General features: G+C 48.5%; 1 protein-coding gene across 1 annotated transcript; it reads right to left on the bottom strand.

The window, feature by feature from the left end:
- Positions 1 to 437: 437 nt before the first annotated feature.
- mettl3 (methyltransferase like 3) lies at positions 438 to 17,605 on the bottom strand. The gene is made up of 7 exons (XM_085984298.1): positions 17,365 to 17,605; positions 16,385 to 16,572; positions 2,138 to 2,176; positions 1,939 to 2,047; positions 1,646 to 1,711; positions 1,231 to 1,343; positions 438 to 758 (listed from the first exon to the last, which is right to left on the bottom strand). Exons 1-7 carry the CDS (start codon positions 17,512 to 17,514, stop codon positions 647 to 649), a joined length of 777 nt encoding a protein of 258 aa, XP_085840424.1. The 5' UTR covers positions 17,515 to 17,605; the 3' UTR covers positions 438 to 646.
- Positions 17,606 to 17,817: the final 212 nt, after the last annotated feature.

The raw sequence follows: 17,817 nt of genomic DNA, 5'->3' as shown, positions 1-17,817 counted from the left end.
CGCACTGTCGGAGGGGCAGTACTGAGGGAGCGCCGCACTGTCGGAGGGGCAGTACTGAGGGAGCGCCGCACTGTCGGAGGGGCAGTACTGAGGGAGCGCCGCACTGTCGGAGGGGCAGTACTGAGGGAGCGCCGCACTGTCGGAGGGGCAGTACTGAGGGAGCGCCGCACTGTCAGAGGGGCAGTACTGAGGGAGCACCACACTGTCGGAGGGGCCAGGACTGAGAAAGGTTTAAACTCCGCGAGCGTTCGATCCACTCGCCTTTTAACTCCACATTTTGAAGTGGGGCTGGATCCCGGTGGGAACAGTGTGGGAGGGAATGTGCGGCTTGGGCCCGTACGTGACTCCAGTCCAGCTCTGTGTGGGTGCCTCAAAGCCCTCGGGCGAGGGGCACTCAGCATCCGAGTGGCCCAAAGAATAAACTATAAGGTGTGAAGCACGTGACTCGGTTTTTAATCTCAGACAAGCAGCCCGACTGAAGCACAACCACAGATCGAAACATCCAGCCGGAGGAATAACAGCAGAAACTATTACACAGCCACCCCGCTCCCCAACCCGCTCCCCGCGTGTATTCCCGGTCTCTCTCCACCTCAGGCCCAGAGAGAGACAGCAACCCTCCGGACCCCACTCTCCCCCGGGACACAGCTCACATATTCTTCAATTTAGTGATTACTCCATCAGGGTAACGTTTCTTAAATCGAGCAACCACATCCGGGTCCAGCAAGTGAATCCCATCCAACTGGTTCCCCAGAGTAATCCTGAGAGAGGGAGAGAGAGAGGGAGGGTCAGAATCAAGCTCAGGTTAGATACAGAGTACAGCTCCCTCTACACTGTCCCATCAAACACTCCCAGGGCAGGTACAGCACGGGTTAGATACAGAGTAAAGCTCCCTCTACACTGTCCCATCAAACACTCCCAGGGCAGATACAGCACGGGTTAGATACAGAGTAAAGCTCCCTCTACACTGTCCCATCAAACACTCCCAGGGCAGGTGCAGCACAGGTTAGATACAGAGTAAAGCTCCCTCTACACTGTCCCATCAAACACTCCCAGGGCAGGTACAGCACGGGTTAGATAGACAGTAAAGCTCCCTCTACACTGTCCCATCAAACACTCCCAGGGCAGGTACAGCACGGGTTAGATACAGAGTAAAGCTCCCTCTACACTGTCCCATCAAACACTCCCAGGGCAGGGACAGCACGTGTTAGATACAGAGTAAATCTCTCTCACCAGTTCGGCTGGACATTGTGGGGTCTCCCGAAGAGTTCGATTTTGCGAGTCCCGGGCGAGAGACGCTCGATCATTCCGTAGATCTCGTCGGGTTTGTGGCTGGTGGACCGGACCTGCAGAGAGGGGGATACTTCAGCAATCAACAGAAAGAGGAGAGACCCAGGCTGCGTCCCCGGCCTCTGCTGGGCGAGCTGATCTCAGAGCCCGTGTGGTACTGAGACACACACTCACTCACACACAGACTCACTCACAGACTCACTCACACACACACACACACACAGACTCACTCACACACACACAGACTCACACACAGAGACAGAGACAGAGACACAGAGACACACACACAGGCACAGCAGGAAAGGTGCGAGGTTGGAGTGGGGGGTGGGAGTACGGTATAATGCACGGATACACTGACCTCTGCCACAATGACGTCACAGTCCAGACCCCGGTTGAAACCCTGAGGGTTCCCTTTGACCCCTACCTGAAAAACAAGAGGAAAAAGGACAGGAGCATTAACCGGGCTTGTGAAACACAACACATCGACAGACAGGGCTGAGGGGGGGTGAAGGCAGGGAGGGAGTGAGGGAGGCAAGGAGCGAGAGAGACAGTGAGAGTGGGCTGAACCCGATGGAGAGGGAGAGGGGGATGGGGGAGAGAGACAGAGAGAGAGAGACTCACAGACAGGACAGGAGAGACAGACAGACGTACCAGACAGTGCTCCTTGCCGTGATTAAGCCAGTGCCCCGTGCGTCCAGTCCGAATGATTCGCTGCAGTTGATTGGTCTTCACCCAGATGATCTCATCCACCCGCTCGTAGCTGATTGAAGAATGAAGGAGGAGAGGTTTTAATCGATGGAGAAGTGTGAAAGTGAAAGCGAGCAGAAAATCAATCGTTTTCGGTACTCACCCCCAGAGTTCCAAACATTCCCGACCCAACTCCATCGCCCTAGAGAGAGAGAGAATGAGAGGGGGGTCATCAATAGAGAGAGAGAACGAGAGGGGTTCATCAATAGAGAGAGAGAACGTGAGAGTGTCATCAATAGAGAGAGAGAACGTGAGAGGGTCATCAATAGAGAGGACGAGATAGGGTCATCAATAGAGAGAGAGAACGAGAGAGGGTCATCAATAGAGAGAGAGAACGAGAGGGGTTCATCAATAGAGAGAGAGATCGAGACAGTGTCATCAATAGAGAGATAGAACGAGAGAGGGTCATCAATAGAGAGAGAGAACGAGAGAGGGTCATCAATAGAGAGAGAGAACGTGAGAGGGTCATCAATAGAGAGAGAGAACAAGAGAGGGTCATCAATAGAGAGAGAGAACGTGAGGGGGTCATCAATAGAGAGAGAGAACGTGAGAGGGTCATCAATAGAGAGGGAGAACGTGAGAGGGTCATCAATAGAGAGAGAGAACGTGAGAGGGTCATCAATAGAGAGAGAGAACGTGAGAGGGTCATCAATAGAGAGGGAGAACGTGAGAGGGTCATCAATAGAGAGAGAGAACGTGAGAGGGTCATCAATAGATAGAGAACGTGAGAGGGTCATCAATAGAGAGAGAGAACGTGAGAGGGTCATCAATAGAGAGAGAGAACGTGAGAGGGTCATCAATAGAGAGAGAGAACGTGAGAGTGTCATCAATAGAGAGAGAGAACGTGAGAGGGTCATCAATAGAGAGAGAGAACGTGAGAGGGTCATCAATAGAGAGAGAGAACAAGAGAGGGTCATCAATAGAGAGAGAGAACGTGAGAGGGTCATCAATAGAGAGAGAGAACGTGAGAGGGTCATCAATAGAGAGAGAGAACGAGAGAGGGTCATCAATAGAGAGAGAGAACAAGAGAGGGTCATCAATAGAGAGAGAGAACAAGAGAGGGTCATCAATAGAGAGAGAGAACGTGAGAGGGTCATCAATAGATAGAGAGAACGAGAGAGGGTCATCAATAGAGAGAGAGAACGTGAGAGGGTCATCAATAGAGAGAGAGAACGTGAGAGGGTCATCAATAGATAGAGAACGTGAGAGGGTCATCAATAGAGAGAGAGAACAAGAGAGGGTCATCAATAGAGAGAGAGAACGTGAGAGGGTCATCAATAGAGAGAGAGAACGTGAGAGGGTCATCAATAGAGAGAGAGAACGTGAGAGGGTCATCAATAGAGAGAGAGAACGTGAGAGGGTCATCAATAGAGAGAGAGAACGTGAGAGGGTCATCAATAGAGAGAACGTGAGAGGGTCATCAATAGAGAGAGAGAACGTGAGAGGGTCATCAATAGAGAGAACGAGAGAGGGTCATCAATAGAGAGAGAGAACTAGAGAGGTTCATCAATAGAGAGAGAGAGAACGTGAGAGGGTCATCAATAGAGAGAGAGAACGTGAGAGGGTCATCAATAGAGAGAGAGAACGTGAGAGGGTCATCAATAGAGAGAGAGAACGAGAGAGGGTCATCAATAGAGAGAGAGAACGAGAGAGGGTCATCAATAGAGAGAGAGAACGTGAGAGTGTCATCAATAGATAGAGAGAATGAGAGAGGGTCATCAATAGAGAGAGAGAACGTGAGAGGGTCATCAATAGATAGAGAGAACGAGAGAAGGTCATCAATAGAGAGAGAGAACGAGAGAGGGTCATCAATAGAGAGAGAGAACGAGAGAGGGTCATCAATAGAGAGAGAGAACGTGAGAGGGTCATCAATAGAGAGAGAACGTGAGAGGGTCATCAATAGAGAGAGAGAACGTGAGAGGGTCATCAATAGAGAGAGAGAGATCGTGAGAGGGTCATCAATAGAGAGAGAGAACGAGAGAGGGTCATCAATAGAGAGAGAGAACGAGAGAGGGTCATCAATAGAGAGAGAGAACGAGAGAGGGTCATCAATAGAGAGAGAGAACGAGAGAGGTTCATCAATAGAGAGAGAGAACGTGAGAGGGTCATCAATAGAGAGAACGAGAGAGGGTCATCAATAGAGAGAGAGAACGTGAGAGGGTCATCAATAGAGAGAGAGAACGTGAGAGGGTCATCAATAGAGAGTGAGAACGTGAGAGGGTCATCAATAGAGAGAGAGAACGTGAGAGGGTCATCAATAGAGAGAGAGAACGTGAGAGGGTCATCAATAGAGAGAGAGAACGTGAGAGGGTCATCAATAGAGAGAGAGAACGTGAGAGGGTCATCAATAGAGACAGAGAACGAGAGAGGGTCATCAATAGAGAGAGAGAGAACGTGAGAGGGTCATCAATAGAGAGAGAGAACGAGAGAGGGTCATCAATAGAGAGAGAGAACATGAGAGGGTCATCAATAGAGAGAGAGAACGTGAGAGTGTCATCAATAGAGAGAGAGAGAGAGGGTCATCAATAGAGAGAGAGAACGTGAGAGGGTCATCAATAGAGAGAGAGAACGAGAGAGGGTCATCAATAGAGAGAGAGAACGTGAGAGGGTCATCAATAGAGAGAACGAGAGAGGGTCATCAATAGAGAGAGAGAACGAGAGAGGTTCATCAATAGAGAGAGAGAGAACGTGAGAGGGTCATCAATAGAGAGAGAGAACGTGAGAGGGTCATCAATAGAGAGAGAGAACGTGAGAGGGTCATCAATAGAGAGAGAGAACGAGAGAGGGTCATCAATAGAGAGAGAGAACGAGAGAGGGTCATCAATAGAGAGAGAGAACGTGAGAGTGTCATCAATAGATAGAGAGAACGAGAGAGGGTCATCAATAGAGAGAGAGAACGTGAGAGGGTCATCAATAGATAGAGAGAACGAGAGAAGGTCATCAATAGAGAGAGAGAACGAGAGAGGGTCATCAATAGAGAGAGAGAACGAGAGAGGGTCATCAATAGAGAGAGAGAACGTGAGAGGGTCATCAATAGAGAGAGAACGTGAGAGGGTCATCAATAGAGAGAGAGAACGTGAGAGGGTCATCAATAGAGAGAGAGAGATCGTGAGAGGGTCATCAATAGAGAGAGAGAACGAGAGAGGGTCATCAATAGAGAGAGAGAACGAGAGAGGGTCATCAATAGAGAGAGAGAACGAGAGAGGGTCATCAATAGAGAGAGAGAACGAGAGAGGTTCATCAATAGAGAGAGAGAACGTGAGAGGGTCATCAATAGAGAGAACGAGAGAGGGTCATCAATAGAGAGAGAGAACGTGAGAGGGTCATCAATAGAGAGAGAGAACGTGAGAGGGTCATCAATAGAGAGTGAGAACGTGAGAGGGTCATCAATAGAGAGAGAGAGAACGTGAGAGGGTCATCAATAGAGAGAGAGAACGTGAGAGGGTCATCAATAGAGAGAGAGAACGTGAGAGGGTCATCAATAGAGAGAGAGAACGTGAGAGGGTCATCAATAGAGACAGAGAACGAGAGAGGGTCATCAATAGAGAGAGAGAGAACGTGAGAGGGTCATCAATAGAGAGAGAGAACGAGAGAGGGTCATCAATAGAGAGAGAGAACATGAGAGGGTCATCAATAGAGAGAGAGAACGTGAGAGTGTCATCAATAGAGAGAGAGAGAGAGGGTCATCAATAGAGAGAGAGAACGTGAGAGGGTCATCAATAGAGAGAGAGAACGAGAGAGGGTCATCAATAGAGAGAGAGAACGTGAGAGGGTCATCAATAGAGAGAGAGAACGAGAGTGGGTCATCAATAGAGCGAGAGAACGTGAGAGGGTCATCAATAGAGAGAGAGAACGAGAGAGGGTCATCAATAGAGAGAGAGAACGAGAGAGGGTCATCAATAGAGAGAACGTGAGAGGGTCATCAATAGAGAGAGAGAACGTGAGAGGGTCATCAATAGAGAGAGAGAACGTGAGAGGGTCATCAATAGAGAGAGAGAACGTGAGAGGGTCATCAATAGAGAGAGAGAACGTGAGAGGGTCATCAATAGAGAGAGAGAACGTGAGAGGGTCATCAATAGAGAGAGAGAACGAGAGAGGGTCATCAATAGAGAGAGAGAACGTGAGAGTGTCATCAATAGAGAGAGAGAGAGAGAGAGGGTCATCAATAGAGAGAGAGAACGTGAGAGGGTCATCAATAGAGAGAGAGAACGAGAGGGGGTCATCAATAGAGAGAGAACGTGAGAGGGTCATCAATAGAGAGAGAGAACGTGAGAGGGTCATCAATAGAGAGAGAGAACGAGAGAGGGTCATCAATAGAGAGAGAGAACGAGAGAGGGTCATCAATAGAGAGAGAGAACGTGAGAGGGTCATCAATAGAGAGAGAGAACGTGAGAGGGTCATCAATAGAGAGAGAGAACGTGAGAGGGTCATCAATAGAGAGAGAGAACGTGAGAGGGTCATCAATAGAGAGAGAGAACGTGAGAGGGTCATCAATAGAGACAGAGAACGAGAGAGGGTCATCAATAGAGAGAGAGAGAACGTGAGAGGGTCATCAATAGAGAGAGAGAACGAGAGAGGGTCATCAATAGAGAGTGAGAACGTGAGAGGGTCATCAATAGAGAGAGAGAACGTGAGAGGGTCATCAATAGAGAGAGAGAACGTGAGAGGGTCATCAATAGAGAGAGAGAACGTGAGAGGGTCATCAATAGAGAGAGAGAACGAGAGAGGGTCATCAATAGAGAGAGAGAACGTGAGAGTGTCATCAATAGAGAGAGAGAGAGAGGGTCATCAATAGAGAGAGAGAACGTGAGAGGGTCATCAATAGAGAGAGAGAACGAGAGGGGGTCATCAATAGAGAGAGAACGTGAGAGGGTCATCAATAGAGAGAGAGAACGTGAGAGGGTCATCAATAGAGAGAGAGAACGTGAGAGGGTCATCAATAGAGAGAGAGAACGTGAGAGGGTCATCAATAGAGAGAGAGAACGTGAGAGGGTCATCAATAGATAGAGAACGTGAGAGGGTCATCAATAGAGAGAGAGAACAAGAGAGGGTCATCAATAGAGAGAGAGAACGTGAGAGGGTCATCAATAGAGAGAGAGAACGTGAGAGGGTCATCAATAGAGAGAGAGAACGTGAGAGGGTCATCAATAGAGAGAGAGAACGTGAGAGGGTCATCAATAGAGAGAGAGAACGTGAGAGGGTCATCAATAGAGAGAGAGAACGTGAGAGGGTCATCAATAGAGAGAGAGAACGTGAGAGGGTCATCAATAGATAGAGAACGTGAGAGGGTCATCAATAGAGAGAGAGAACAAGAGAGGGTCATCAATAGAGAGAGAGAACGTGAGAGGGTCATCAATAGAGAGAGAGAACGTGAGAGGGTCATCAATAGAGAGAGAGAACGTGAGAGGGTCATCAATAGAGAGAGAGAACGAGAGAGGGTCATCAATAGAGAGAGAGAACGTGAGAGGGTCATCAATAGAGAGAGAGAACATGAGAGGGTCATCAATAGAGAGAGAGAACGTGAGAGTGTCATCAATAGAGAGAGAGAGGGTCATCAATAGAGAGAGAGAACGTGAGAGGGTCATCAATAGAGAGAGAGAACGAGAGAGGGTCATCAATAGAGAGAGAGAACGAGAGAGGGTCATCAATAGAGAGAGAGAACGTGAGAGGGTCATCAATAGAGAGAGAACGAGAGAGGGTCATCAATAGAGAGAGAGAACGAGAGAGGGTCATCAATAGAGAGAGATGGAACGTGAGAGGGTCATCAATAGAGAGAGAGAACGTGAGAGGGTCATCAATAGAGAGAGAGAACGTGAGAGGGTCATCAATAGAGAGAGAGAACGAGAGAGGGTCATCAATAGAGCGAGAGAACGTGAGAGGGTCATCAATAGAGAGAGAGAACGAGAGAGGGTCATCAATAGAGAGAACGTGAGAGGGTCATCAATAGAGAGAGAGAACGTGAGAGGGTCATCAATAGAGAGAGAGAACGTGAGAGGGTCATCAATAGAGAGAGAGAACGTGAGAGGGTCATCAATAGAGACAGAGAACGAGAGAGGGTCATCAATAGAGAGAGAGAGAACGTGAGAGGGTCATCAATAGAGAGAGAGAGAACGAGAGAGGGTCATCAATAGAGAGTGAGAACGTGAGAGGGTCATCAATAGAGAGAGAGAACGTGAGAGGGTCATCAATAGAGAGAGAGAACGTGAGAGGGTCATCAATAGAGAGAGAGAACGTGAGAGGGTCATCAATAGAGAGAGAGAACGAGAGAGGGTCATCAATAGAGAGAGAGAACGTGAGAGTGTCATCAATAGAGAGAGAGAGAGAGGGTCATCAATAGAGAGAGAGAACGTGAGAGGGTCATCAATAGAGAGAACGAGAGGGGGTCATCAATAGAGAGAGAACGTGAGAGGGTCATCAATAGAGAGAGAGAACGTGAGAGGGTCATCAATAGAGAGAGAGAACGTGAGAGGGTCATCAATAGAGAGAGAGAACGTGAGAGGGTCATCAATAGAGAGAGAGAACGTGAGAGGGTCATCAATAGATAGAGAACGTGAGAGGGTCATCAATAGAGAGAGAGAACAAGAGAGGGTCATCAATAGAGAGAGAGAACGTGAGAGGGTCATCAATAGAGAGAGAGAACGTGAGAGGGTCATCAATAGAGAGAGAGAACGTGAGAGGGTCATCAATAGAGAGAGAGAACGTGAGAGGGTCATCAATAGAGAGAGAGAACGTGAGAGGGTCATCAATAGAGAGAGAGAACGTGAGATGGTCATCAATAGAGAGAGAGAACGTGAGAGGGTCATCAATAGAGAGAACGAGAGAGGGTCATCAATAGAGAGAGAGAACGAGAGAGGTTCATCAATAGAGAGAGAGAGAACGTGAGAGGGTCATCAATAGAGAGAGAGAACGTGAGAGGGTCATCAATAGAGAGAGAGAACGTGAGAGGGTCATCAATAGAGAGAGAGAACGAGAGAGGGTCATCAATAGAGAGAGAGAACGAGAGAGGGTCATCAATAGAGAGAGAGAACGTGAGAGTGTCATCAATAGATAGAGAGAACGAGAGAGGGTCATCAATAGAGAGAGAGAACGTGAGAGGGTCATCAATAGATAGAGAGAACGAGAGAAGGTCATCAATAGAGAGAGAGAACGTGAGAGGGTCATCAATAGAGAGAGAGAACGAGAGAGGGTCATCAATAGAGAGAGAGAACGTGAGAGGGTCATCAATAGAGAGAGAACGTGAGAGGGTCATCAATAGAGAGAGAGAACGTGAGAGGGTCATCAATAGAGAGAGAACGTGAGAGGGTCATCAATAGAGAGAGAGAACGAGAGAGGGTCATCAATAGAGAGAGAGAACGAGAGAGGGTCATCAATAGAGAGAGAGAACGAGAGAGGGTCATCAATAGAGAGAGAGAACGAGAGAGGTTCATCAATAGAGAGAGAGAACGTGAGAGGGTCATCAATAGAGAGAGAGAACGAGAGAGGGTCATCAATAGAGAGAGAGAACGTGAGAGGGTCATCAATAGAGAGAGAGAACGTGAGAGGGTCATCAATAGAGAGTGAGAACGTGAGAGGGTCATCAATAGAGAGAGAGAACGTGAGAGGGTCATCAATAGAGAGAGAGAACGTGAGAGGGTCATCAATAGAGAGAGAGAACGTGAGAGGGTCATCAATAGAGAGAGAGAACGTGAGAGGGTCATCAATAGAGACAGAGAACGAGAGAGGGTCATCAATAGAGAGAGAGAGAACGTGAGAGGGTCATCAATAGAGAGAGAGAACGAGAGAGGGTCATCAATAGAGAGTGAGAACGTGAGAGGGTCATCAATAGAGAGAGAGAACGTGAGAGGGTCATCAATAGAGAGAGAGAACGTGAGAGGGTCATCAATAGAGAGAGAGAACGTGAGAGGGTCATCAATAGAGAGAGAGAACGAGAGAGGGTCATCAATAGAGAGAGAGAACGTGAGAGGGTCATCAATAGAGAGAGAGAACGAGAGAGGGTCATCAATAGAGAGAGAGAACGAGAGAGGGTCATCAATAGAGAGAGAGAACGTGAGAGGGTCATCAATAGAGAGAGAACGAGAGAGGGTCATCAATAGAGAGAGAGAACGAGAGAGGGTCATCAATAGAGAGAGAGAACGTGAGAGGGTCATCAATAGAGAGAGAGAACGTGAGAGGGTCATCAATAGAGAGAGAGAACGTGAGAGGGTCATCAATAGAGAGAGAGAACGAGAGAGGGTCATCAATAGAGCGAGAGAACGTGAGAGGGTCATCAATAGAGAGAGAGAACGAGAGAGGGTCATCAATAGAGAGAACGTGAGAGGTTCATCAATAGAGAGAGAGAACGAGAGAGGGTCATCAATAGAGAGAACGTGAGAGGGTCATCAATAGAGAGAGAGAACGTGAGAGGGTCATCAATAGAGAGAGAGAACGTGAGAGGGTCATCAATAGAGAGAGAGAACGTGAGAGGGTCATCAATAGAGAGAGAGGACGAGAGAGGGTCATCAATAGAGAGAGAGAACGAGAGAGGGTCATCAATAGAGAGAGAGAACGTGAGAGGGTCATCAATAGAGAGAGAGAATGAGAGAGGGTCATCAATAGAGAGAGAGAACGTGAGAGGGTCATCAATAGAGAGAGAGAACGTGAGAGGGTCATCAATAGAGAGAGAGAACGAGAGAGGGTCATCAATAGAGAGAGAGAACGTGAGAGGGTCATCAACAGAGAGAGAGAACGTGAGAGGGTCATCAATAGAGAGAGAGAACGTGAGAGGGTCTTCAATAGAGAGAGAGAACGAGAGAGGGTCATCAATAGAGAGAGAACGAGAGAGGGTCATCAATAGAGAGAGAGAACGTGAGAGGGTCATCAATAGAGAGAGAGAACGTGAGAGGGTCATCAATAGAGAGAGAACGAGAGAGGGTCATCAATAGAGAGAGAGAACGTGAGAGGGTCATCAATAGAGAGAGAGAACGAGAGAGGGTCATCAATAGAGAGAGAGAGAATGAGAGAGGGTCATCAATAGAGAGAGAGAACGTGAGAGGGTCATCAATAGAGAGAGAGAACGTGAGAGGGTCATCAATAGAGAGAGAGAACGTGAGAGGGTCATCAATAGAGAGAGAGAACGTGAGAGGGTCATCAATAGAGAGAGAGAACGTGAGAGGGTCATCAATAGAGAGAGAGAACGTGAGAGTGTCATCAATAGAGAGAGAGAGAGAGGGTCATCAATAGAGAGAGAGAACGTGAGAGGGTCATCAATAGAGAGAGAGAACGAGAGGGGGTCATCAATAGAGAGAGAACGTGAGAGGGTCATGAATAGAGAGAGAGAACGAGAGAGGGTCATCAAGAGAGAGAGAGAACGTGAGAGTGTCATCAATAGAGAGAGAGAACGTGAGAGGGTCATCAATAGAGAGAGAGAACGTGAGAGGGTCATCAATAGAGAGAGAGAACGAGAGAGGGTCATCAATAGAGAGAGAGAACGTGAGAGGGTCATCAATAGAGAGAGAGAACATGAGAGGGTCATCAATAGAGAGAGAGAACGTGAGAGGGTCATCAATAGAGAGAGAGAACGAGAGAGGGTCATCAATAGAGAGAGAACGTGAGAGGGTCATCAATAGAGAGAGAGAACGTGAGAGGGTCATCAATAGAGAGAGAGAACGAGAGAGGGTCATCAATAGAGAGAGAGAGAACGTGAGAGGGTCATCAATAGAGAGAGAGAACGTGAGAGGGTCATCAATAGAGAGAGAGAACGAGAGAGGGTCATCAATGGAGAGAGAGAACGTGAGAGGGTCATCAATAGAGAGAGAGAACGTGAGAGGGTCATCAATAAAGAGAGAGAACGTGAGAGGGTCATCAATAGAGAGAAAGAACGAGAGAGGGTCATCAATAGAGAGAGAGAACGTGAGAGGGTCATCAATAGAGAGAGAGAACGTGAGAGGGTCATCAATAGAGAGAGAGAACGAGAGAGGGTCATCAATAGAGAGAGAGAACGAGAGAGGGTCATCAATAGAGAGAGAGAACGAGAGAGGGTCATCAATGGAGAGAGAGAACGTGAGAGGGTCATCAATAGAGAGAGAGAACGTGAGAGGGTCATCAATAAAGAGAGAGAACGTGAGAGGGTCATCAATGGAGAGAGAGAACGTGAGAGGGTCATCAATAGAGAGAGAGAACGTGAGAGGGTCATCAATAGAGAGAGAGAACGAGAGAGGGTCATCAATGGAGAGAGAGAACGTGAGAGGGTCATCAATAAAGAGAGAGAACGTGAGAGGGTCATCAATGGAGAGAGAGAACGTGAGAGGGTCATCAATAGAGAGAGAACGAGAGAGGGTCATCAATAGAGAGAGAACGAGAGAGGGTCATCAATAGAGAGAGAGAACGAGAGAGGGTCATCAATAGAGAGAGAGAACGTGAGAGGGTCAACAATAGAGAGAGAGAGAGAGAGAACAGGATGTAACCAGCAGGGTAGATAAAGGGGAACCAATGGATGTAGTATATTTGGATTTCCAAAAGGCATGTGATAAGGTGCCACATAAAAGGTTATTACACAAGATAAGGGCTCATGGGGTTGGGGGTAAAATAGTAGCAGGATGGATTGAGGATTGGTTAACAGACAGAAAACAGAGAGTCGGGGTTAACGGGTCATTTTCCAGTTGGCAGGCTGTAACTAGCGAGGTGCCGCAAGGATCAGTGTTGGGGCCTCAGCTATTTACAATCTACATCAATGACCTAGATGAAGGGACCGAGTGTAATGTATCCAAGTTTGCTGATGACACTAAGATGGGAGGGAAAGTAGTGAGTGAGGAGGACATAAAAAACCTGCAAGGGGACATAGACAGGCTAAGTAAGTGGGCAGAGATTTGGCAGATGGAATACAATACTGGAAAGTGTGAGGTTATGCACTTTGGCAGGAAAAATCTAGAGCAAGTTATTACCTTAATGGCAAGAAACTGGAAAGTACTGAAGTACAAAGGGATCTGGGGGTCCTGGTGCACAAAACTCAAAAGGTTAGTATGCAGGTGCAGCAAGTGATTAAGAAGGCCAATGGAATGTTGGCTTTCATTGCTAGGGGGATAGAATATAAAAATAGGGAGGTATTGCTTCAGTTGTACAAGGTATTGGTGAGACCACACCTGGAATACTGCATACAGTTTTGGTGTCCATACTTAAGAAAGGACATACTTGCTCTCAAGTCAGTACAAAGAAGGTTCACTCGGTTAATCCCGGGGATGAGGGGATGGACATAGGAGGAGAGGTTGAGTAGATTGGGACTCTACTCATTGGAGTTCAGAAGAATGAGAGGCGACCTTATTGAAACATATAAGATTGTGAAGGGGTTGGATCGGGTGGATGCGGGGAGGATGTTCCCGATGATGTGTGAAACTAGAACTAGGGGGCATAGTCTTAGAATAAGGGGCTGCTCTTTCAAAACTGAGATGAGGAGGAACTACTTAACTCAGAGGGTGGTAGGTCCATGGAATATGCTGCCCCAAAAAGCTGTAGAAGCTACATCATTACATAAATTTTAAACAGAAATAGACAGTTTCCTAGAAGTAAAGGGAATTAAGGGTTACGGGGAGCGGGCAGGAATTTGGACATGAGTCTAGGTTCGGATCGGTCATGGCCCTGTGGGTAGCGGAGCAGGCCCAGGGGCCGTGTAGCCTGATCCTGCTCCTATTTCATGTGTCTAATTCTGTTAGATTCAGGAGATGGTTCAGTGATAGTGGATTGGCGGTTAGGATCAGATCAGCCATGATCTTATTGAGTGGCGGAGCAGGCTCGAGGGGCCGATTGGCCTACTCCTGCTCCTATTTCTTATGTTCTTATTCACTTTGGTAGGAAGAATAGAAAAACAGGATATTTTTTAAATGGCGAGAAACTTTCAAATGTTGGTGGTCAGAGAGATTTAGGTGTCCTCGTACAGGAAACACAGAAAGCTAGCATGCAGGTACAGCAAGCAATTAGAAAGGCAAATGGCATGTTGGCCTTTATTGCAAGGGGGTTGCAGTATAAGAGTAAGGAAGTCTTGCTACAATTGTACAGGGCCCTGGTGAGGCCACATTAATGATTTAGATATGAATGTAGGAGGTATGATCAGTAAGTTCGCAGATGACACAAAAACTGGGGGAGTGGTAAATAGCGAAGAGGGAAGCCTCAGGCTACAGGACGATATAGACAGGTTGGTCAGATGGGCAGGACAGTGGCAAATGGAATTTAAACCTGAAAAGTGTGAGGTGATGCATTTTGGAGGGACTAACAAGGCAAGGGAATACACAATGAATGGTAAGACCCTAGGAAGGACAGAGGATCAGAGGGACCTTGGTGTGCATGTACATAGATCCCTGAAGGCAGCAGGACAGGTAGATAAGGTGGTTAAAAAGGCATATGGGATACTTGCCTTCATTAGCCGAGGCATAGAATATAAGAGCAGGGAGGTTATGATGGAGCTGTACAAAACGCTAGTTAGGCCACAGCTGGAGTACTGTGTGCAGTTCTGGTCGCCTCACTATAGGAAGGATGTGATTACATTGGAGAGGGTGCAGAGGAGATTCACCAGGATGTTACCTGGGATGGAGCGCTTCAGCTATGAAGAAAGGCTGGACAGGCTGGGGTTGTTTTCCTTAGAGCAGAGAAGGCTGAGGGGGGACCTGATTGAGGTGTACAAAATTATGAGGGGCATAGATAGGGTAGATAGAAAAGAACTTTTCCCCTTAGTAGAGGGGTCAATAACCAGGGGGCATAGATTCAAGGTAAGGGGCAGGAGGTTTAGAGGGGATTTGAGGAAAAACTTTTTCACCCAGAGGGTGGTTGGAATCTGGAACTCACTGCCTGAAAGGGTGGTAGAGGCAGGAACCCTCACAACATTCAAGAAGCATTTAGATGAGCACTTGAAACGCCATAGCATACAAGGCTACGGACCAAGTGTGGGAAAATGGGATTAGAATAGACAGGGCTTGATGGCCGGCGTGGACACGATGGGCCGAAGGGCCTCTTTCTGTGCTGTATGACTCTATGACACACCTGGAGTACTGGGCACAGTTTTGGTCTCCTTATCTAAGGAAGGATATACTTGCCTTGGAGGCGGTGCAACGAAGGTTCACTGGATTGATTCCTGGGATGAGAGGGTTGTCCTATGTTGAGAGATTGTGTAGATTGGGCCGATACTCTCTGGAGGGTCACTGGCAAGGCTTGGAAGCTAAGCAGAGCCAGGCCTGGTTAGTACCTGGAGGGGTGACCATCAGGGAAGACCAGGTGCAGAAGGTCACGGAAGGAGCCCCGAGGAGGGGCGGCTGGTGAGAAGGTCACGGAAGGAGCCCCGGGAGGGGCGGCTGGTGAGCAGGCCCGGGCGTTGGGCTGAAGATTGTCAGACAAGAGGAATGGTGGAAATGGAATGGCGGCGCGCACAGACGCAGCGGCTTTGCTTCTCCCAGGACGGTGCTATTTACGTTTAATGTTAATGTTATTTGTACTGGGCTCATGGGAGCTTGCAAGATCACATTTCGTTGTTCATGTACTTGTGCATTGTACAATGACAATAAAGTTGAATTATTATTATTATTAGTCTTAGAATAAGGGGCTGCTCTTTCAAAACTGAGATGAGGAGGAACTACTTCACTCAGAGGGTGGTAGGTCCATGGAATATGCTGCCCCAAAAAGCTGTAGAAGCTACATCATTACATAAATTTAAAACAGAAATAGACAGTTTCCTAGAAGTAAAGGGAATTAAGGGTTACGGGGAGCGGCCAGGAATTTGGACATGAGTCTAGGTTCGGGTCGGTCATGGCCCTGTGGGTAGCGGAGCGGGCCCAGGGGCCGTGTAGCCTGATCCTGCTCCTATTTCGTGTATCTAATTCTGTTAGATTCAGGAGATGGTTCTGTGATAGTAGATTGGCGGTTAGGATCAGATCAGCCATGATCTTATTAAATGGCGGAGCAGGCTCGAGGGGCCGATTGGCCTACTCCTGCTCCTATTTCTTATGTTCTTATGAAACATATAAGATTCTGAGGGGGATTGACAGGGTAGATGCTGAGAGGTTGTTTCCCCTGGACTGGAGTGTCTAGAACTAGGGGGCACAGTCTCAGGATAAGGGGACGGCCATTTAGGACTGAGATGAGGAGGAATTTCTTCACTCAGAGGGTTGTGAATCTTTGGAATTCTCTGCCCCAGAGGGCTGTGAATGCTGAGTCTTTGAGTATATTCAAGGCGGAGATCGACAGATTTTTGGACTCTCGGGGAATCGAGGGATATGGAGATTGGGCGGCAATGTGGAGTTGAGGTCGATGATCAGCCATGATCTCATTGAATGGCGGAGCAGGCTCGAGGGGCCGTACGGCCGACACCTGCTCCTATTTCTGATGGTCTTACCGGCCGGTGACCCAGAGGAAGAGGAATCCGTCGTCCTGGAGCACGGGGATATTGAGCCATCTCATCTCGTCGTCAGTCAGCGTCCCGTACGGCAGCTCCATGTGAATATCCCAGGGAGGATCGGCCATGACCACCGCAAACTTCCCCAGGATACTGACATCCAGGAAACGGATGTCACAGCAGATCCACTGAAGGGGTGGGGGGGGGGGGAAGAAGGGGAACGGGGAGAATGGCGTGGAACAGAGCGGAGAACAGCTGGTTAGAACGTGTCTGCAGCATAGAAACACAGAAGATAGGAGCAGGAGTAGGCCATTCGGCCCCTCGAGCCTGCTCCGCCATTCAATGAGATCATGGCTGATCATCCAAATTCAGTACCCTGTCCCTGCTTTCTCCCCATATCCCTTGATCCCTTTAGCCTTAAGAAATATATCCAACTCCTTCTTGAATATATTTAATGAATTGGCCTCTACTGCATTCTGTGGTAGAGAATTCCACAGGTTCACCACTCTCTGGGTGAAGAAATTCCTCCTCATCTCTGTCCTAAATGGCTTACCCCTTATCCTTAGACTGTGACCCCTGGTTCTGGACTCCCCGGCCATCGGGAACATCCTTCCTGCATCCAGTCTGTCCAGGCCTGTCAGAATTTTATAAGTTTCAATGAGATCCCCTCTCACTCTTCTAAACTCCAGCGAATATCGGCCAAATCGACCCAATCTCTCCTCATTCCTGCCATCCCAGGTATCAGCCTGGTGAATCTTCGCTGCACTCCCTCCATGGCAAGAACATCCTTCCTCAGATAAGGCGACCAAAACTGCACACAATGCTCAAGCTGTGGTCTCACCAAGGCCCTGTACAACTGCAGCAAGACATCCTTGTTCCTGTACTCGAATCCTCTCGCTATGTGTCTTTCTCTCTTACCCGTGGCCCGGGCGCAGGGTCTATTTAGGACGCCAGTACTGCGCAGCCTTGCGCGCTCTCACCTGTGGGGGGAAGAGTTTCCCCAGGCTGGGGTCGCTGCTGACGGTCTTGTTGAGGGCGGTGTCGCCGGAGGTTTTCTCGGCCATGGGGAGGCACTGGGAGTCGTCCAGAGAGCTGTCGATCTCATAGTGAACGTACTTGCAAGTGTCCATGTGGAAACAGGTGTTGAGGAAGGAGCAATCACCCAGAGTATCGTCAGTGTGCTTGTTAATGATTCGCCTGGAGAGAGGAGAGAGTGTCCAGTGACCGGCTCGTACACAGGCTGCCCGCTCACCGGCTCGCACACCCGCCCGCTCCACCCCCACACAAAGTCTGCCGGCTCGCTCGCCGGCCACACACCCGCTCGCTCGCTCCCCGGGTCGCATACCCACCGCCCGCCGGTCCAGGTCACACGTCGGCTCCGGCCAGACAACCCACGCACCAAACCCCCCCAGCTCTCCGGCCTCCCGAGGGCG

Source organism: Somniosus microcephalus, chromosome 4 (genome assembly GCF_052327205.1).
Source record: "Somniosus microcephalus isolate GS21.2 chromosome 4, FLI_Smic_1.0, whole genome shotgun sequence".
In the NCBI taxonomy this organism is placed as follows: Eukaryota; Metazoa; Chordata; class Chondrichthyes; order Squaliformes; family Somniosidae; genus Somniosus; species Somniosus microcephalus.
The sequence above is the reverse complement of the archived record's forward strand: the minus strand, read 5'-3'. Positions and strand labels throughout refer to the sequence as shown.